This window comes from Neurospora hispaniola (assembly GCF_033458365.1).
Source record: "Neurospora hispaniola strain FGSC 10403 chromosome Unknown B0T23scaffold_10, whole genome shotgun sequence".
Lineage (NCBI taxonomy): Eukaryota > Fungi > Ascomycota > Sordariomycetes > Sordariales > Sordariaceae > Neurospora > Neurospora hispaniola.
This window is the reverse complement of record NW_026944415.1, coordinates 1,533,217-1,554,590: the sequence shown is the minus strand read 5'-3', so window position 1 is coordinate 1,554,590 and position 21,374 is coordinate 1,533,217. Positions and strand designations below refer to the sequence as shown.

The window sequence follows — 21,374 nt, the reverse complement described above, 5'->3', positions numbered from 1 at the left end:
GCAAAATGGAATAATGCTGGTTTGTAAGTCTCTACAAAAACACATACACCTGCTACCTTATAAAGCCATGTGGGCTTACGGAGTATGTCTGCAATAGTACCTCCATACATCCAAAGCGCATATAATCTGGCCTAGACGCATACTCATAGGGCTTGAACGCATATAACCCCGGTTAGGGTATACCACACGCGCAAACACAGCTTTAATCGCCAACGCCATACAAAAGCAGCAATATCTCTATACATAAGGTAACCACCTCTAGTTCTTTTCTTACCTATCCTGTCCATCACGTACGGTGACCGCCGCCGCCGCCCTCATTCGGCGGTTCGGCAACATGACTTACTTCCGCACCGAAGATCAAGGATCGGATGACAAGATAGAGGGTGGTCAGCTACCTATCGAGGCCGTATCCGGACTCAACTAACTAGGTATCTTCCATGGCAAAACTTGTCAGCAGAGCGAGCGCGGTTGGTAATCCAGATTGCTGATGCTCGGTAAGTTCGTCTTCGTTGAGACATAATCAGCATGACGCGATTTTGCATGAACCACATCGATGGGATGATGAGATTCTCTTGGAAAATGGGCCCTAGAAGAAAACAAAATCCCGATCCAATTAATCAATAATGACAAACTTCAATATTCATACCTATCCGTTGTCGGCCCACATCCGGAAAGGGGACCCGATCCCGATCCCGGTCCCATCCTCTGGTGTAGAAACCCCGCGACGCCGAAAAAACCGCCCCACGGAGTCGGACAACAAAGGACACCGCACCCATCGGCATCCCCCGGCCCCGCCGCACATCGGGACCCGATCACGCGAGAGTCTAAAGTAGAAAGTAAATTACCCGTAACTCCCTCAACTCTAATATTTTTCGCAGGCAACGAAAATCCGGTACTATAACCCCGTATACTCCGGATTTCCAGATGCTTAGAACATTTCGTTATCCAACGGACTACCTCTAGCGAAGACCAACGCACTTGCACTTACATTGTGAATTGCTGACACATGTCATCGTGGAGAAGAAGCGGCTTTTTAGATGATGGCGACACAGTAAGAAATTCAAGCTATGTACCAGTTAAGCAGGCTGCCGGTACTCAAGCCCTTGTCCCGGCCCTACTTCCTCCGGAACCTTGTCTCCTTATCCCACTAACCCGGACAAATGTGGGGGGTTCCAACCAACAAAAACCGGGACATCCCTCAAAGAAAACTCTTCACAAACCACCCACAACCAGCACCTTCATAACCCACCCACCCACATTCAATTTTCATCAAACTTAAAGGCAAGATGGCCGAGCGGTCTAAGGCGCCACGTTAAGGTTAACCCTTAATCCTCATCTTGAGAATTCCGTGGTCCGAAAGGGCGTGGGTTCGAATCCCACTCTTGTCATATGATCCGATATACCAACCGAGCACCGGTTGGTGAGCTTCCTTTTTGTCAATTTGGTCTGTTTTGCTCGATTCTCCATGTCATTGTTGCAGTACCAGCCAGCAGCTACAATATCAATCAATCATTGACTCCATTGTCATGTCCTTCCTGGCCCAACACCAAACACCACGCTACAAGCAAACAAACCACCACCCTCGGCGCTCTGAGGCCTTCAAGAGCCACAGCACATCGCACCGCACCGCATCCGTTCACTCGGCAACACTCGACATGCCCATCTTCCTCATCAACGTACTCCCACTCGCACTCAGTCTATGCCCGTGTCCCTGCCCACCTCCATCCGCAGTCCTACTTGGCGAATTAACAGGCGACACCCTCACCGTCAGCCCACTGACACCTGCACTTGTACCTTGACTTCCACTCCCCGCCCCTTCCCCCGTTATATTTCCAGCTGCAAGGAATCGCCCCCCATACTTCCCGGGACTGACAGCCGTCAACGGACTAACCAAATCATCCGCCTCGCTTGTTGTCCCTCCTCTTCTCCAGTGTCCGTTCGCAGCCGCGGTATCAATCACCGCCGGCACAATTCCCTTCCCGTTTCCGTTTGTACCACTCATCCTGGCCTGCACCGGCAAGACAGGGGTAACCTGATCCCCATATCGCCTTCCCTCTTCGCCGCTGTACCGACTACTCTGCGCACTGCCGCTCCCGTCCTCCGTCATGCTAGTAGTTGCCGACGTGGAGGAGCCGATGGTGTGTTCTGTCCCTCTTCTGGAAGGAATCTCTGAAAGGGGAAGTTCCACAGCTGCGCCGGGGAGTAGGAGTAAGCGCCAAGAGGAGTCGGGTTCGGGGTTCATTAGCTCTTCAGTGGCGTCTTTTTCTATGGGGCCAACAGGGCTGTCGAGGACCATGTCAAAGGCTGGTTGTCCAGGGTGTACCATTTGCGAAGACTGCTGCTGCTGCTGCTGCTGCTGCTGCTGCTGCTGCTGTTGTTGTTGTCGACCAGGAACGTCGATACGGGCATTGATGTTTGCACTGACGACGTTTGGAGAAAAGGGAGAGACAAGCTCGGCGACCATGGCGGACGCGATGCCGATGGCCATGGTCGTGGATTCATTCGGAGCTGCTGAGGATGTTTTGGCAGACGGTTCGGCGCCCGAACGGCCAACAGTGGAGGCAAAGCGGCGGAACGTTCCCTTGACGCTGGCAACGGCAAGGTTGATGCTAGATTTTCTGCGCACGGCGGCTTGGATCGGGGCAAGCCTGGTGTTGTCTGTCAACGTAGGCTTGTTGTTTACGGCGGTGTCTTTGCCCTTCTCCTTGTCCTTGGCCTTGGGCAAAGGTAATGATGACGAGGAGCCGGTGCCGTTGGATTTGTTCTTCATCTTGACTGCTATCAGCTCAAACTGCTTGACCATTGTGGGGTTCTCCACGATCTCCTCCATAGTGACTGCGACGGTGGCATCGACACCAGGAATATTGGCTTTGGGCAGTTCGCGGTTCAGCTGCGTTGCTAGTTGAGCGGCTGGGATGAGGCTTCCCCATAGATCAAAGAAGGCAGCATTTTGCACCTGCGCTTCAGGGACACCCAGAGCCCGAGGGTTGACGACTGCTGTCCACGCTTTGGAGATGACGGTCTGAATGCCACCTTCTTGATCCGTTGTCAGCGCCTTGACAGCATCAGACCGGCCGACACTGGTGTGCGCCGTGCATGCGTCCAACAAGTCCCTAAGAGGAAGTGGGATCTTCTTCTCCATGTTCTTGTATTGGTAACCGGATGGAATCAGTGGCTGTGTAATGTTGACGCTGGTGAGAAGGTTGATGGTGGCGCAGACCATTCGCAGCGCCTCATCAGCAAAAGTCTCAGGGACACGGTCGACACAAAACGTGACCGACAACTCGACCCGATTGTTTCCGCGGGCAATTGATCTAATGAATAGATCTGGAACATCCTGAGCTCTGGATTCGATTACAGTGAACTTGCACGAGGCAGTACCGAGATGGAATGACTTGGGTTCCGATGGGACGATGGCTGTATCCTCGTACTGGTGTTGGATCAGAGTGCTAAAGCGAGTCCAGTACGGCCATGGTGTGCACTTCTCCACGATGTTTAGCGTCCCCAGATTCTCGAAGGGTATGCTGGATATTCGCTGCGTCTGCACGTTCTGGAGCAGGGCCAACGGTGTAAGCGGTGTATCTGGAAACTGCACCCGGACGGGGATTTGGTTGACTGTTGGCCCCATGACCCCCATTACCGACTGGTTGCCCGAGAGTGTGACATGGCGACCGTCAACAAGCTCGCCAAAAACTACGTCGGGAGATGCTGAGAGACTAGCAAGAACCATTGCCCATGCACTTTTCAGAATGGTCTCGTAAGAAATTCCGAGACTGGACAATGAGCCGAGAGGCATCACATGACGCAACGTCTTGATGTTTGCCGACACCCGATATGGCAAGGGATGCTCTACTACCTGCGTAACCGTACTACCTTCGAGCAGTTTCTTCCAGTACTCCTCCGCTCCTTGTGAGTTAGCCAGCTCAACGGACCGGACAAATTCGCAGTAGGTCGGGCGACGAGGTGGATTCTGTGTCCCACCATACAGCTTCTTGAGGTCCTTGACGAACAAGGCCATCGAGAGGTCGTCGTATTGGGCTTTGGAGAGTCGAAGGATGAGTATTGATTGCTTTCCTCCATCGATGAAAATGAACTTTGTCATGGGAGAGCAGAAGGCCACCGGTGAGGCTTGGTCTTTCCGGATCGACTTTTCCATGACCGTGTTCAACCTCCAAGTGGGGCAGGTGTGCCTCTTGAACTCGACATTAGCTGACTTGATCGCAGCTTGGTACACCTTTCGGTTGTGCGGAACAAAGGCGGTACGAAGGATGGGATGAATGGTGACGAGCGTCATGCATGCATCTTCCAGCTTCTTAACATCGACAGGGCCAGTGAACATGAACGTGAAATAGTTGATATTTGCACGGCCGCGGAGCATTCCGGTTTCCATATGTCGCATCTGCGTAGAGGTTACTTCGGCGGCGTCTTTGATGCCGTGGGCATCGACACCAACCTTTGGTGCAATGACTTTCTCCAGGAGTATTTGTTGGACTACATTCGGGTCAGACGCAGTGGGCAAAGGGTTCAACACCGGCGGCGAAACTGAGCTGTCGAACTGCAGCGGCTCAATGGGAGACATTGTCCTGCATAGCTCGGTGAGTGTGACATTTCGGAGGACATCGGCGATTGAGATCGATATGCCTTCATGCCGACAGGCGGTAACCAATTGAGCAGCAAGCACGTGGTCGCCACCAACCCCAAAGAAGCCATCACCAGCACGGATACGAGCTTCCTCTACACCTAGGACCTTTGCCCAGATCACCCTCATTCGCTCTTCATTGTCTGTCAGCGGGAGAGGTTTGAATGGCGTGAGCTTCGCGTCGTCAACTGTCGAGGCACTGCACAGTGCGATGAGTTTCTCTTTGGATAACCCACTGATCATTTTCTGGAGGCGACGTCGATTGACCTTGAGTGAAGGGGTAATTGGGAGATGCTTTACTGGAATGAAGATTGACGGGATTCCGGGCGGAGCAGCATTGCTTCGCAACCCAATTTCGACGAGCTGCCTAGCAATGAACAGCTGTTCTTTAGCCGTCGCGCCCAATGAGTTGAGGTCGTCTTCGCCTTCGAGGATACTATCCCCGAACTCGATGAAGGCAGCCAATACCGGCGCGTCATCCGTGCTTCGGAAGGGCAATTTGTCTACCAGGACATCAACTCCCTGTCCAAGACACCGTCGAAGATACCGCTCTATCTGCGCCGTGTCTACTGGTCTTTCCTTGCTGCCAACAACCTCGTCTTTGTGAGAGATGAACTCCATCAACCCACCCTCAGTATACCTAACTCTGTGTCCAGTTTTGAAGTACCGTGACGGGTTGCCCGCAGACGGTCCAAGTGGCGACATTGGCCCCAAAGTAGACTCCCTGTTGGGGTAATGGCAACCCAAGGTTGGCCCCTCTACTACCAGCTCTCCGACGGCACCGACAGGGACCAGATTCTTGCGGTCGTCGGGATTAACGACCATAAAACTACCGCAAAACGGGCGCCCGACACTTCGAAGTTGATTTTCCCCGACGGCCTCGAGGAAGGAGATACCTAAAGGACAGACATCATGTGGCCCATAGGCCAGGATTATGTTGGCTTTACCATGCCATGCACTGTATGTGTCTTCGTCCAGACTCCGAGTCCTGAAGCACACCGCCTTCAAGGTTGGCACCTTTGTCGGGTCGACTTTACGGGAGAGGTGTGGCGTCATATAAGTCCAGTTGACTTGCATACGGTTGACAGCACCTGCAAAATCCTTGAGCCGCTCGTTCGCAGACGGCACACACACACATCCTCCATGAGCGAGTGTGGTGAGGATCTCCGAAACGCAAATGTCAACGTTAAAAGACGAGAGCTGCATGACGCGGCTCAAAGGCCCAATCTTCGCGGCGGGGCCCTGACCCAGAAGTGCGGTGGATAATGCAGTGTGGCTGAAGGAAACCCCACGAGCCACGCCTGATGAGACGCGGGAAAAAAGTATACAGGCTGGATCGGAAGGCGCAGCCATCGAGGTGAGCGATCTTCGATCTCGGGGAAGGCTGTTCATTAGGCCGTCATTCAAGGTGACAACATCGTCGAACAGGTTGCCAAGGACCAGGGCAGCGCGCTCGGAAGCGACCGCGACCCTCGAGAAGTTGAGCCGTTCAAAGATGGGTTGGATCAAGCCTAATTCCAAAGCATCGATGGGGACAAACGCACCGCCAGCTCTGTGTGGACGAAGGTTAGCAGGCGAAGAAGACGGAAGTAGGCACGACTTACTTGAGAACAGCGAGGATCGCCACAATGGTAAGGCGACTCTTCTCCATCACTACAGGCACAACCGAGTGTGGTCCAACGCCCACATCCACTAGATGATGAGCTAGGACTGTTGCCTCTTCATCTAGTTGCTGGTACGTAAAAGTACCGTCCCATGCGCAGACGGCTTGAGAGTTAGGCTGAGCGCTGGCTTGCTTGTGTACAAGATCGTGAACAAGGCTTTCAACTCGTGTGCTATTGGCAGAAGGCGAATCAGCGCCCCAGGCCAACAACTGGGCGTAGTCACGGTCGCTGAACAGGTCAACTGTTCCAATGGAATTTTGCGGTCCCGAAAGGATGGCGCGAATCGCTTTTCCAAACGTATTGGCCACATTGAGAGCCTGCTCTTCGGACATGACCCTTTGTCCGATGTCGACCACCAGCTTTCCCCCGGCAAACCGCGTATTAAAGAGTACGTCCACATCGGCCGTCTGCTTGAGTGAGACTGGCTTGAGCTCAAAGTTTGTCCTCTTGGTGAACTTGCTGTTCAGTCCTGCGGGCTCTTCGGTGAATGTTAGGCACGAGTTGAAGAGGTGTTTGCCACCCTTCATGCCCATAGCATGTTCCAACTCGGCCATGGTAAAGTGTTGATGCGGCAAGCTAGCTGTAAGTTGATCTTGAATAACCTCCAACGCCATCTTAAGGGATGTATGCGGCGTCAATTCATAATTGCAGGCCACAATATTGGCAAACGAACCTACGGCGGTTTGTAGCTCGGAAATGGAGGTGTCACGGCCGCTTGTTTGGTAGCCGAAGCACACAGCGTTCGACCCGGTGAAGCATCGCAGCACAAGGCCCCACGCCAAACGGACAATCGCATCGACAGTAGTCGTGTGGGATCGTGTGAACCCAGACAGTTCGTAGGACGTGATCTCCAAGTCGAGAAAAGAATTGACGAAGCGCTGCTCGTCGGGCGACATAGTAAGTCGAGGGAACATGCTTGGTGCGACATCGGAAAGCCTCTCACGCCAAAAGCCAACACTGGATCCACAGCGTATGCCGCTCAAAAACTGCATATAATGAGGATATCCAAAGTGGGCAGGCTCAGGAATGGCCTTTTCGGTGACGTAGGCTCTTCGAAGATCGTGTAAAATGAGGTGAATACTGACAGACTACACTTTGTAAGCACTGGAGGTATGCAAGAGAAAACGGGAACAAACTTACATCGCAAAGCGCGGTGCTTATATCCAGCTTGATGAACGTCCTGGTTGGAGCTCTGCACACCGTCAAGCGGTGGAGCGGCTTGTTGTCCGTCGGTCGAAGATCTGGGAGATTGTCGAGCTCGTACACTGGATCTTCCGCAGGGGCTGTATCAATAAAGAGCATATCCGGCGAAGCCCGACGAAGAATCACCATGTCCCACAACCCAGTTTCGCTGACGCTCTCGGTAAAGATGGTCCTTAGGGCTGGATGCCGGTTGCATACATGCTGCCACGCGTTGCATAGTCTGGCAATATCAATAGAATCGCCATGTGGTGATGCGAACTCGTAGATGGCATGCAGATAGCACGTATCTGGTCGCTGAGCTTGACTGATCAAGATGGCCTGGTGTACGGCAGTCACCGGGTAGATGGTATCAACATCTTGCACGCTTGCCAGTTTCAGACCCGCTACCCGCTGTTTGTTGAATATCGTCAGACCTTCATATGTGACATCAAGATGAGGAACGTCGGCAAGCGTTAGCTCATGAGGGTGGTACCTCAGCCTACCAATCGCCTCGAGAAGCAGGTGCTCATAGTTATGAGCCCATTGCGCGATGCGAGTCTGGTCTTTACAAAACTTGCTATATGTGAACGACACCTTGGCGGTACCTTTGTCAAGCATGGCGCTGATCTCGAACAAAGCCACGCGGCCCACTTTCGACCCAATATCCGAAGTCGGGGAGTCGAAAGATCGGCTTGTCAGAGGCAACTGCTCCATCACGCCGTTGGTGCGCTCCAGTTGTTGCAGCGAGCCCGCGTAGGTGAACATGACCTCGAACGGCCAGTCGGGGCGCGAGGTGTCAGGCCCAGCGCTGTTATAGAACCGTGACGCGAAGTATTTGGATCCATGAGCTGGTATCGACCGGCGCGTATCTTTAAGATGTCGAAGAACGTCGATGAAGTCGTCTGTACCTTCTACCTTTTGGGCTATCGGGCACAGAGCTGTAAACCACCCTACTGTCTCGGAAATGTCAATGTCCGACCTCCACATGTCCCTACCGTGCTCTTGATTCCACACCACTGGCACAGACCGATCAGGAAATGTTTGTGCAAACGACAACATAAGCGCGGCGAGGTAGATGTCGACCGTATCAGTCTTAAAAACTTGGTTGCAGGAACTTTGCAAAATCGCCGTCAGCTCCGAGCTGAGAGCGAAGCTAATGTCTTCCGTGTCGCCGTACGCGTTGGGGATTTCCCGCAGACCCCAAAAGGTATAATCACCCGGTTGGAGTTTGAAGGGCACGAACTCTTGTGGGTCTTTCCCTTGAACATCGTACTTTTGTAGCTCGACCCATTTGTGAAAGGGCATCGACCGTTGGGACATAAAACTACCCGAGTCCAGAAGCTCGTCGAGATCGTGAATGATGATGCGCCATGAGGGTAGGTCAACAGCAAGATGGTGAGCAGTAAGATAGATTAGTTGCTGAGCGTCGTGGGTTGTGAAGTAGTCGGCAGCGAAGACCGGCCCCTTCTCGATGTCGATAGCGAGCTGTGTTTGTCCGATAATGGTGTCCAGTTCGCGATCTGAGGATATCGAGTGGCGGCGAAGGTTATACGACCCTGCAACATCAGGTAGAATAAGCTGCATCCAGCCATCAGATCCCCGACGGTAGCGCGATCGAAGCATTGGATGGTGGGCAACAATAGCTTCCAGAGCGGCCGCGACGTCCTCAAAACAGACGTCCTTTTTGAAGCGGAGAAAGAGGCTTAGGTTGAAGCGGTAAGTCCCATCGCCGGCAGATCTACGGTTCGGGTCTCCGCCCATAGAGGACTCAAAGTACAAATGCTGCATCGGAGACAGATCGAAGAAGTCGTGAGTTTCCTCCTCCCATTGGTTCTCCTGGATGCCCCTGGACTCGGCAATGGCGGCCAACTCCGAGAGGGTATTTGATCCAAGCACCTCCACGGGTTCGATGTATATAGCCTCATTTTTGCACCGGGCAACAAGTTCCAATGCAGTCGTTTCATCGCCTCCTAGCTGGTAGAAGGAAAGGTTGACGCCGATCTGAACCTGAGAAAGAGCCAGCACTTTGCTTACCAGCCTCTGTAACGAGCGTTCCATGGTCGTTTTTGGCTCCTCCAGGGGCACCTGGGATTGGAGATTGGACACCTGGTAGTGGAGCTGCTGATTCATGTTCTGGACCCAAGTTCGCAATCGTCGAGTATCTACATGGCCGGACTCGGTAAGGGGCATGCTTTCCAAGACGATCCATACATCGGGCAGGCTGGTCGGCGGAAGAAGGGATTTGGCAACTTGGCGGAGAAGGGTGACTTGGGTGCCGGCGAAGATGGAGTTGGACTGGGAGATCAGGCTGACATCGGATGAACTGGCTCGGGATGACTGAGTGGTGGAGAGGGTGAAGAGGGCAACGAGTTTCCCTTCGAGGATGCCTGCCTTTGGTCGCACCGTTGCTATCCTCGATATTGCTTTTTGGTTCCCCAATGCCTTTTCTATCTCTGTCATATGTATAGCTTGCGAGCCGGAGCTGGCCTGGCTCGAGTTGCGCGAGCGTTTTGTCGCGATACTCGCATTTGCGTCGCGGGTAACGGCTAGCCTCGCAGGCCTGTGTATTTCGCGAAGTTCGACCGGGATCATGGTGGTTTCGATATTGTCGGGCGGCTTACGGACCACGGGGTGCTCGTACTTGGGGATAATACAGGTTTGGAGTTCAGCGAGGGTCGGGCAGCGAAGGATATCGGAAACTTTGATGTCAATGCCAACCTCCAGACACTCGGCCCTCAGAGCCACGGCGGACCTGTCGTCACCGCCCAAGTCTTTGAAGGATTCATGGAGCTGGGTTTGTTCTCTGGGAATGTCGAGGACCTGCGCAACGACCGACAGTAGCCTATTCTCGGCAGTTTTCTCCTCGATCTGAACCCAGGTCGAAGCCGTATCTATGCGCGGGACGAGGACCTTTTGCGCCGAGGGGCCTTCCATGACGAGAGAAAAGAGAAGAAGGGGAGGGGTGGCACAGGCGTGGAAAGGCCAAAAGAGGAATATATTAAACTAAGAGTACAACAAGAGGAAGGGGTATCATGAACGAGGACTGGCACCTCAAAAACGACGACGACGAAAAGGAGGAGAGTAGAAGGCAGGTAACAGTACCCCGGGTACCATTAGCACCCAACGAAACGAAAGACAAGTGAAGATGCGTTGTTGGTTGTTCGGAGAAGATGGAGCTGAGACGTCGGGGGAGGAGTGATGTCAGGCGCTAGTCGGCATCGCACAGTGTTGGCTGTTTGTTGGCTCGTCCACGAAGGCAAGGCTTGGGGTGACGCGCGATCATTCGACTTGGCGATATGGAAATGTCCGATGTCGTCGACATGAAACGGGAAGGGGATTGGAAGGACGTTGACGGGAGCAAACACGACATAGGCCGCTAAAAGGGAAGAAGCGAGGAAAGGAAGCAGTGACAGGCAAGACAGTCTGACAGAGGGACTGAAGAAGAAACAGCCTAGACTAAGAGAGGGGGGATCGCCGCCAACATGGACGTACATGCACTCAGCGATGGGGGGGGCACTTCAACCAGCCGCAGGGTTGCAGAAGAAGGGAATCCATTCCTGGTCCACGATACTCGACGATACTCCGGGACGGTGGGATTCACAAGCGGGCGCAAAGGAGGCTGAAGTGGTGGTGATTGGTGATTCTGACGTTGGTGGAGGTGTTGAGGGTGTCGAGGGGTCGGCAATCGGGGAGACGGGACCTGGAGCGTGTCAAAACTGTGTGTTGCCCGTGAGAAAGAAACACTTGGAGATGGAAAATTGTTAGTGCACTCCCAGGGGCAGCCAGTGAGACCACTCGGACAGCTGCTCCTGAATCCACTTTGCTGTGCTCGCAGCTGGAACCCTGTGTCGATCAACTGGCAGCGCCCTGAGGCTTAGGTGGTACATGTGAGAAAAAGGTCCGGACACTCGCTGCCGTGTCTGGTTTGGTAGAAGCGAATCCGGACTTTTTTTTTTTCACACCACCTGAGGCTAGTCCAAGAGGGGGCAAGACCACGGATTTGGTTTCAGCAAGATGCTCGCCTACACTTACCCGCCATGTACACCTCTATTAGTGTACACTACAGTGGACAGGCAACTGTAGGTAACTTTTGTTTACTCGCCAATGTCAATCCATCCCCGAGATGGGAGTCAATATCAAGAATCCTTCCCATACCTTATCGACTCCCCAGAACCCGAGACCGGTGATGCTTTGCCCTGTAAGCGCATTCTAAGAGGTCCGCGGGCGGCACCTGAGCGGGACAACTTTCGACAAAAGAGCGAGACCCGACGAGACCGTGCTCCTATTGCCACTTGTCGTCCACAACAACCCGTGTTGCTGCCCGATTCCCATACGTGAAGGATTGAAATAACCCATCTAGAAGGGAACAGCCTCGATCTCACACCTCGAGCCTATAAGTAGACATCCAGGGAGGCTGAGCACCTCAATCACTAGGGCTACCCATCTATTACCGCTACACACATGGCTGATGTGCATCGTTCCAGCGTCATCTGGATCATAGACGGTTGCATAAATGACTCCATATAATCAACTCTTCGGCCGACTCCCAGTATTGCGGCTGTTTGGGAAGGGCAAGCTAAAGAGACATGGTCCGAAGAATCATGGGTTCGGCGTATCTCGACATTGCTGACATTTTCTCTTAAAGCCGTCGCACAACAGCCACACTTTCTGCCGTTTAGCAATGTCCTGTACCTCCACGTCCCGGATCTCCCGGCGTCCGATGGTCGATATAGTCCTGTAGTCCTTTCGAAACCATCCGTCGGCGGCTTGTCGGCCCCCGTCGCAACTTGTCACGTTGGCACGGAACGCTGTGTAACTGAACAAACACCATTCTATGGGTCCGGCCCTTGATCTTTCCGGGAGTATGGTCAGCCTTGGTATAACCAACAACCACCGGCGTTAATGAATTTGCCGTTGGTCCCGCGCTTGTTGACCAATAAAAGCGTCAGTCACGGCAACTAATGCAAGTAATATCGTCTCGCGTATTGGTGTCTCATTCCTCGCATCTCGTCATCACTCGTTGAGTGTTGTTTTACCAGCACCCCAGGCACCCCTTTCCCGGCATTCGTACGAGATACGACCCTTGACTATGTTGCAGCCAAGTTGACTTCCACTTGCCTGCTTGGTCTTCCCTTCAGGGCTCTTCCAAGGTCCGGGAGATGCTCAAGACCGAACAGGTTTGTAGCACATAACTACCTCTAGAAACTCCAACATTCCGAGTGACCAGCCATCAACTGTCTCTAGCAAGACCAACCTGTGTGGCTCAGTCAACCACAGTTACACAGGCCTCGTTCTCGTTGCCGACACCAAGTGCCAGCCACAGCCAACTGGTATGTACACAGTACACAAGATGGTCACGTAGCATCCCGCTCCGCTCCGCCCTGGTCCCCGGCGGAGCGCCGTGGGGTCGGAACAAAATGTCATCGTCCCCGACGCGGAGGGGGCAAGGAAGCTATCCCCGGCGGGGGAGTCCTTGCCTCCCGAAGCGCCGTAAGCGAAGCGAGAACAGTAGCTCCACCACCAAGCACCTCTGCACCCCTGAACGGACCCCTAAATTCGTCTCATATGTATCCCCACCCCACCCGGGTCGAGTCCAGCGCTGCAGAAAAAGAAATGAGAAAAATGGAAGATCTTGCAAACCCATGTGCGGGAATATCAAGCCATCCTCAAATATTTAATTTCAACATTTGGTCCGATGGTGTAGTTGGTTATCACGTCAGTCTAACACACTGAAGGTCCCCAGATCGAGCCTGGGTCGGATCACATTTATCTTCGTTTTTTTGCCTTGTCTCCCTACTTTTCCCCCCGGTCTTTTTGATTCTTCTTTACTTTGATGACATGTGAAAACACCCACATCTGTAGACTGGTGATGCCCGTTGGAGATGTAATTTCATGCATGCGCGCACCGGTCACCGGGCTTCACAGTCGCACCTGTTAATCGGTGAAAGAGTGTCTTAACCGGGCATGGCAATTTGACAGATCACCTGGTAGTATTCACTGCTACAATAGCCTCCGCTTTGATCGCCCTGATTCCCGCTCTTGTTCGCTTCTTGATGTTGTCCGGTTCAATAGCTAGATCATTGCAGAACGTATTCAAGTTGGATGCCCAACTGTGCCCTCTCACCGCAGACATCTTCAACTTATATCCTTTCCGCGGTTTCAGTTGCTGACAAAATGGCATTTCACCATCAAGATCGCAAAGACCTTCATCGCTTTCCGAGCGAGCTACTATCTCGTCACACCAACCACCACTCCGCCATCAAGAGGAACCGCCGCCATTCCCCCTTTTGGCAAAAGTTATTCGCCGGATCATCCTCTGTCGCCGCCGTAACCCTCCTCCTCCTCCTATTACTACCCGACCAAACCCATGGCCGCCAAACCCCCACCCACTCCTCCCTCTCTGAACCACCCCCCCTCACCTTCTCCCCCAGGGGCTTGACCAACACCTTCCAAATCTCCATCTTCGAGGACCTCCACTTCGGCGAAAACGCCTGGGAAAAATGGGGTCCCCTGCAAGACGCTTCCTCCATCCGGGTGATGAACAGCGTGCTTGACTCTGAACCGTCAACAAACCTCGTCGTCTTGAATGGGGACTTGATCACGGGCGAAAATACCTTCAAGGAAAACAGCACAACGTATATCGACCAAATTGTGGAGCCGATGGTACGAAGAGGGTTGACGTGGGCGAGTACGTACGGGAATCACGATAGTGCATTTAATCTTTCGAGGGAGGCGTTGTTTGAGGAAGAAAAGAAGTGGCTGAGTTCGCGGACGGGGAGGATGGTTACTACTAATGAAGAGGCGGGGGTTACTAACTATTATCTCCCCGTCTACCCAGCGCGTTGCGAGAACATCAACCCGAAAGTAGTACGGCGGAGGGCGCGGCAGCCATGGTATCGATGGGCGTTTTGGAACCTTGTCCACATCAACCACTTCTACCCGAACCAAAACCAAAACCAAAACCAGCAGACAGCCAGCGGCGGCGAATGCGATACCCCAGCCCTAATACTCTGGTTCTTCGACAGCAGAGGCGGGAACAAATACCAGCAGCGGCACCCCAAGACGGGTCAACTCCTCAGCGAGCCGAACTGGGTCCATCAATCAGTAGTAGACTGGTTCATATCCACCAGTGCTTCCATGGCAGCCAAAGCCGGAGGAGGCGGAGCTGACGGAAAAGGAAGAATAATCCCGTCGATAGGATTCGTCCACATCCCGACCAACGCTTCCTTGGCTCTCCAACAAGGCCAGCAAGGACAGCAGCAGGGAGGTGTAGATGCACACCGTCAACCGGGAATCAATGACGATCAGCCTCTTTCGCAGCAAGGACAAGGGTGGTGTGCAAATGGGGAAGACGGCGAGGGCTGTGGTTATGGTGAGCAAGACGTCCCCTTTATGGAAGCTATCGCTTCGATTCCCGGCATGATGGCACTCTTTTCTGGGCACGATCATGGGAACACGTGGTGTTATAAGTGGGATGGAAAGGTTCCTGGTGTTCAGCAGAAGGCTGTCGTCGCTGGGGAGGACGACGAAGGAGAAGGGGAAGGAAACGGACATGGATATGGACGTGGACGTGGAATAGACCTCTGCTTTGGCCAGCACACTGGCTATGGAGGCTATGGTAGCTGGATTCGGGGTTCTCGTCAGATCGTGGTTGATCAGGAAGGTCTCAAGGAGTTTGCTATCAGAACTCATATTCGGCTGGAGAATGGTGAGATTGTGGGGGCTGTCACGCTGAATGCGACATATGGACAGGATAGATATCCTGCCACGCCTAACGATAAGACGCATTTGGCGGATCCGGCGTTGCAGGAATTTCGATGAGAGATACCGACTCCCGTATGGATTTCATTTATTGCTTCTTGTTAACGAGCGGCGATAGTACCTATATATCCAATCCCGATGTTACTTCACGAACCCAAATCTCAATCTCAGCCTCGCTTCTCGCAAACATCACAACATCACTTATTCATCCGCATCCAGAACATGCCATCCAGCGTCCAGCTTCCCTGTCGTCTTCTCCACTCACCCTCACTCCGACGGCTTATTGTCAACCAAGGTGACCTCGAAGCTACTCTTCCCCGTCCTCTTCGACTTCAACTGCTTCGGCCAATTCTCATTCTCCACCACATCCACCTCGTTGTTGTCCTTGTTCCACTCAAAATACACCGATCCCACAGCAATATAAACCCCGGAATGCTCATCCCTCACATACACCGCCGCCGTAACCGGCGGTCCTCCCTCTGGCATAATCCCGACCAGCCCATACTCGTCTCCATCATTACTGTAAAGCAGCACGGTCCCGACGTCCCTCGCATCCACCTTCAAGCTGTACTGCTTGTCCGCCCCTCCCGTGGCGTCTTTGAACAGGAAAGAGACGGCGCGGGTGTCGTCGTCGACCACCCGGAAGCGAGACAAACCGCCAATGTCCGAGATGTCAGCCTGGGATGTTGTCCATTCCCGGTAGTGGCCTGTTTCGTTGTAGTGCTGCCAGGCAATGACCTTTGCAGAGGCGCCGACGGCCACGGAGAAGTACTTGTCGTTAAGAGAGCCAGGGACTGAGACGTCTTGGCCTACGGCGTAAGTGTCGCCGGAGCCTTCGAAGTTCTTCTTCTGGTAGAAGATGACCTTGGTAGGATCGACTGAGGGAGCCATGTTTTTGTTGGGTTAGAAGGTGGTTGGTTGGTTGGTTGGTTGGTTGGTTGGATGGATGGCTTGGGATTGCGAGAGTGTGATTTGTGAAAGAGATTGGGTTGTCTTGTGTTGTCTGTCTGGTATGTGTGATGATGCCGAAGAAGAGAATCGAGGCTGGGAAGAGGTTGAAGAGGAGGTATTTATAGGTTTTTCGTACCCTTGAGACACCCTCAGTCGAGCTGGAGAACCGGGTTGGACCCTTCTCCGCGGTGATCGAGACTTGCGTACAATGCCGTGTCCTCTTCCCCGGTACCCATTTGGTTGGCCTCCTCGATGGTGACTGGTGTCCCGCTCTCACCCACATGTTGCAACTCTCCAACCTCAAAGTAGTTGGCTGCCCATCGTTCAAGCCTCCCGTTTCTCTTGGAGCTTCATGTCTACGTACTCTCCCCGCACGATTCCCTAGCCTTGACACCACGCCAACTTCCAATGAGACAGCTCCGTCAAGCGTCAATGTCGCCTCACGACTCAGTAATTGGATCTTGTCGCATCATCAGTATCACCACTGCGGTTTCTTGCCGCCAAGTTGGCGCGACTCCTCAACCACGGATCATCACACAAAACGCAGCCGTGCCCGTATCCCCCGTAGTCCGGAAGCTTGCATGTCGATCGGCATACACGATGACAATCCTTGTAGAGGGCAAGGTGGGAAGGAGGAGGGGGTGAGGCAAGGCGATGGCCGGCAGATGATGTTCCCCCACGATACCGAACACACTGTACGTCCACTTGTCGTAGAGTCGGCCACAGACTGAGTACACAGAGCCGCTCATGTCCTTTTGTGTCTCAGGCAAATGGATGGAAAGCTACTAAGTAGCCACTGGCTGTATATGCGGATTGTGTTGAGCTGATAAAAAGGAAGTTGACCAGACTGGAACTCCACCCTTGGCTTTGGGGACCGGATCACACCTAGTATCCAATACCAAGGGGAGGTGAAGGCATCACAACTGGGCCAAGTACCCTGTGTCCACAGCCTGTGCAGTGCACCTTCCATAAGCGTTCGTAGCAAGGGGGCAGGCGTGCCTGATTGACATTCTGTATCGAGTAGACCTTTCCATGAAAGGCATTGTCAAGACCACAAGCTGATTTGTTAAAAGGGAAGACGTGGCGTGGCGTCAGTTTCATTACCTCTCCGACTCGGCAACATCAGGTACGGGTTAAAGTGGTGTACACGAAGGTCGGCTCGTCGGGTACGAGGGTACGTACGGGTAACGGGTCCTCCCGTCCATTACAGTAAGGTAGCTGCGTCGATCTGGTAGGCGCGGACAAGGGCAGGATCGTGGGGAAAAAAAGGGGTGGCCAAGGGGCATCCCTTCCATAGGGTACAGTAGGTTTGGCGCCTCGCTAATATAGTGGCAGGGTAGTATGTATGTAGCTGCTTCCTAAACAAGACATACACACATACACACATACATAGGTACCTTGACTTAGGCGCACAAACGACGGCAGTGGCGACTGGCGAGGCGCCTCGATCAGAAAGAAAGAAAGATGGAGCACACGTCATGGCATGAGGGGGTAAGAACAGTTCCATCGTGAGTTTTCGCGGGCGAATCATACAAGAGAGGAAGGGGGAGAGGGGATTCGAGTTACTACCGTGACGTAGAGGTAGTCATCTTACTGGACACTAGAGAAATAACCAAGTATATACATACTCGACGGCAGTGGAATGGTCACACCGCCATAAAGCCCGCATAGGCCATAAAGCTCAAGAAATGTTTTTGTAAGGACCCTTCTGCTTCCTGAGTGAGACATGCATGCTCAAGTTCAACAGTCTGCAGCGGCATAGCTACAGAAGAAGATCGGTATTAGGTAAATTGTACAACCGACTTGGGCGGCACAAGCGATGGGTTGGCTTTCCCGTGGGGGTTATTGCTACGACTAGGTGCAACTGAACGTAATTGGTACGCCAGCTTGCGAAATCCACTTGGACTTCACACGGAATAACTCAGTTACACAAGACTAAGCAGAAATGCCAGGAGGACAATGTGCAAGTTTATTGGCTGTGTTGGTTGCTTGAGGTCGGGTACAAGTCCATAGAGTGTTGAAGCTGGTTGTCAGAAGGGAGTACTGTATCCAGCCGGGGGGTGGGCAGAGTGTAGGATTCGGGACTGGGAGAACGAGCAGAAGAAGGGTAAAGACAAAGTATCGGCTATCGTCGAGACTCATCACTGCTGCAAGTCAAAAGAGCTGCTTTCTCATGGTAACGGACGACAACCGGCACTCGAGTATAAGTCGTCCAAAAATTGGGGTATCTATTGAATTCTGTTCAGATCTACAAATCCTCTCAGTTTCCCGTGCCGTTCCTCTCTACTGTTTCTCTTTCATCTGTCTAGAAAAGATCTCTCATCAGTCATCATCCATCAGGCGCAACATTATCATTTGATGGGTCTCACGAGAAGATAACGCAACAAGGAGTGCCCGTCCGTCACCCTACCTCCCTGCTTTTTTGCTCAAATGGGTGGGTATTAGTCGTGACGAGACCCCTTTCTCCCGTGAGGTGCCCGCCGAGAAGTCTCTTTTTCCTTTTTCTTTTTGGTCTTTTTTGTGTTTTTTTTGTTTTCCTTTCTTTTCTTCTTTTTCTCTTTTGGGTTTGCTTCTCCAGGTCTCATCCAAGGACTGTGATGCGTGCGAGTAGCAAGCCCCATTCACAAAAAACAGCAATGATGTTCTTCGGGGCAAGTGCTGTAGGAGCTAGCATCACGGCCAGCCGTCCAAGAATATAGCTCTCGGGTAGTGGTGGATATCAGCAAGGGCCCGCTGAGCAGCAACCTGTGTCTTTGCTTCCGGTGCATGGGCTCTCTCTGCCTGAGACATCCTGCTCTAGCCGCTCTTATGCCATGCGTATGCATCAGTTGGCAAAGATTCTGACGTTCAAGTCAACGCTTCCTGTCGCAATCACGCAACGGATCTGAGCCTCGGGATTGGCAGCCGCTCCTCCCTTCTTTGGCGTCCCGTTTGGTTCCCCATGTTCACCGTTCACCGACGCATCCTTGATAACCGACGGGGCCCATTTGATGCACTGGACGAAGTGGCCATGCGCATCCCCGATCGTCTTGACGCATTTTCCTTCTTGTGTCAGATCCCAGCACCGAAGGGTCTTGTCATCGGATACAGATAAGAGGTATTTCCCTCCAGGATGGAACACCAACCCTCGCACCCAGTTATCATGGCCGACCAAGGTTTTGATGCATGTCCCGCGCGCATCCCATAACCGGATCGACTTGTCTCGAGAGCCCGTGGCCATAAACTCGGCAGAGCTTGTCGCAGGGGGCTTCTTGATACCGGCCATGGCGGCAAGGTTCTGATATGCGGCCGGAGGTGCAATGGCACAACATAGCACGACATGCTCGTGGCCGATCAAGGTCACCTTGGGCTCGGGGTTTGTTATCGTTACATCCCATAGCCTGCTTGTGTAATCGTCGCTGGTGGAGAGTATATATTTCCCGTCGACGGATGGACACACGTCGCGCACCCACTCGGCATGGCCGCGCAATGTCTTGACGCAGTACCCTGTGCTCACGTCCCATATCCTTAGTGTCTTGTCGCGACTTGCGCTAACCAGAAGGTTACCAGAACCAGGGATGAACCGCACGGCGCTGACGCTGTGATCGTGGCCGGGTAGAGTCCGAATGTTTTTATACGAGTCTAGGGGGTCCCAAAGCTTGATAGTTAGATCTGAGCTGCACGAAGCTAGCAACGTGTTCCCGCGGGGGCCGCCATAGTCGACGTCGAGGACAGCTTTTGTGTGGCCCTTGATCGTCCTCTCTAGCTCGCCTAGCTCCCAATCCCAGATCTTGATGGTCTGATCCTCTGATCCGGAAGCTAGAGACGAGAAAACAGGGTGGAACGCTACACAGGTTATGGGGTCTCGGTGTGATTGAAGCGTGTGTCGAGGAGGTGCTCGGGGTAGCCAGGCGACAGGGTCTTTGTTCTGTCGCGATGTAGGCGTCGCATTGTCGAGCTCTGACTGTAGGATATGATTTCGCGACTCGAGATCCATAATCTGTATGTGGCAAGGGGGTAAGCGGCTGGTAAGGGGGAAAAAAGAGGGAGAAAGGGTTATTTGGCGGTCGGACAGCGGACAGGATGCGCACCTTTTTCTGCAGTCGGACAACACTAGTCCATTTCTTTTCTAGTAGGCCTTCATACTTCTTTGCCGTAGCTGGATCAAAAACCTCTTCGCTTAGGTTCAGCTCTTCTCGGAGGGCGGCGGCGGTGTTGGGCAGGTTGGCGGCAGTGAGGTATGCGATGAGGGCTCTGTGTCTGTGGGGTTGGCGGACAACAAGTTAGCCATTGACTCGACTCGACTACAGACAAGTAGTAGCAACCTACAGCTCATCGGCCTGCCGAGAGGTCAATATTTGGGACATGGTTGCCAGCCAAAGGAGGCGGGTCAGCTAAAGGGGCGTATCTTGGGAGGAAATGTGGTGTTTTGGTTTGTCGCGGAGTCGGGATCGGTGTCGGTCCGTTCGTTTGCCAGGACTTGACCGTGTCCGTGTCCGTATCGTGGCCACCTGCCGCGTCGCCCGAAGGGTAGGTACAGTTATCGTGCACGTTTGTTGACTTGTTTATACGGGGGAGATCTTGATCGCGATGCCTTAGTGTGACGGAATTGTTTGGCAGCTCAGGACTTTATACTCCATCTCGGTGGAGGCCCGGTCCTTTCGGTCAGGTAGCGGGATGGGGGGGAAGCAGAGAGCTGGCCACGAGCACTCCAAGCTACCTCTACTAAGTGTTTGAGCGCGGGAGAGCTGCTCCTTTGGGTGCTCACGGTAGTATGTAGCAACGGGAGTAGTGAGTCTGGTGAGGTCGGCGGCGGTGTTGTGGAGGTCGGGTTACCGTGTAGTAGTAGTTGTTGTGATGTTGTTGTTGCTGTTGTCCTGGTTGCATGTGCCAGCTGTCGGGCTCTCTTTCTTCTTTCTCTCCTCGCTTTGATCCCGGATCCAGATCCAGATCCAAATCCAAACGGTGAGGAGTTCGCCTAAAAGTGGACCCCTTGTCCCTGGACTTAGTTGTCGCTGTCTCTAGCTGCCCTGCGCTCTGCGTTGGTGGCTTTTTTTTGGTTGGTCTCTCTGCCTCTGGGCTCCTGAGAAGAATAAGTAGGATTCGAGTCCCGTCTAGTCGAGGCGAATGGAGCTCTTGGTCGCAGCTTGAATGGTTCGTGGCGAGATAGAATGGAAGTGAGCTGAGGGCAATATGGC

The 21,374-nt window shown here is 53.2% G+C and overlaps 4 protein-coding genes and 2 non-coding genes across 6 annotated transcripts; 3 read left to right on the top strand and 3 right to left on the bottom strand.

Annotated features, from left to right (window-relative positions):
• Nucleotides 1-1,234: 1,234 nt before the first annotated feature.
• On the bottom strand, nucleotides 1,235-10,508 carry B0T23DRAFT_49877 (uncharacterized protein). The gene is made up of 3 exons (XM_062841368.1): nucleotides 7,444-10,508; nucleotides 6,244-7,391; nucleotides 1,235-6,191 (listed from the first exon to the last, which is right to left on the bottom strand). Exons 1-3 carry the CDS (start codon nucleotides 10,417-10,419, stop codon nucleotides 1,637-1,639), a joined length of 8,679 nt encoding a protein of 2,892 aa, XP_062688442.1. The 5' UTR covers nucleotides 10,420-10,508; the 3' UTR covers nucleotides 1,235-1,636.
• Nucleotides 1,281-1,388, top strand: B0T23DRAFT_t404. Its single transcript has one exon. It is a non-coding gene; the product is annotated as a tRNA-Leu (tRNA).
• A 2,666-nt stretch (nucleotides 10,509-13,174) lies between the features above and the next one.
• Nucleotides 13,175-13,248, top strand: B0T23DRAFT_t405. Its single transcript has one exon. It is a non-coding gene; the product is annotated as a tRNA-Val (tRNA).
• A 411-nt stretch (nucleotides 13,249-13,659) lies between these two features.
• B0T23DRAFT_326635 (Metallo-dependent phosphatase-like protein) lies at nucleotides 13,660-15,306 on the top strand (the record flags this gene model as incomplete). Its single annotated transcript, XM_062835564.1, has 1 exon — nucleotides 13,660-15,306. The coding sequence occupies one exon, from the start codon at nucleotides 13,660-13,662 to the stop codon at nucleotides 15,304-15,306; it is 1,647 nt and encodes a 548-aa protein (XP_062688441.1).
• A 207-nt stretch (nucleotides 15,307-15,513) lies between these two features.
• On the bottom strand, nucleotides 15,514-16,137 carry B0T23DRAFT_433120 (membrane binding-domain-containing protein; the record flags this gene model as incomplete). Its single annotated transcript, XM_062840413.1, has 1 exon — nucleotides 15,514-16,137. The coding sequence occupies one exon, from the start codon at nucleotides 16,135-16,137 to the stop codon at nucleotides 15,514-15,516; it is 624 nt and encodes a 207-aa protein (XP_062688440.1).
• A 2,782-nt stretch (nucleotides 16,138-18,919) lies between these two features.
• Nucleotides 18,920-21,029, bottom strand: B0T23DRAFT_49832 (nuclear distribution protein pac1-1). Its single transcript, XM_062841367.1, has 3 exons — nucleotides 20,506-21,029; nucleotides 20,268-20,436; nucleotides 18,920-20,176 (listed from the first exon to the last, which is right to left on the bottom strand). The coding sequence occupies exons 1-3, from the start codon at nucleotides 20,541-20,543 to the stop codon at nucleotides 19,022-19,024; spliced, it is 1,362 nt and encodes a 453-aa protein (XP_062688439.1). The 5' UTR covers nucleotides 20,544-21,029; the 3' UTR covers nucleotides 18,920-19,021.
• Nucleotides 21,030-21,374: the final 345 nt, after the last annotated feature.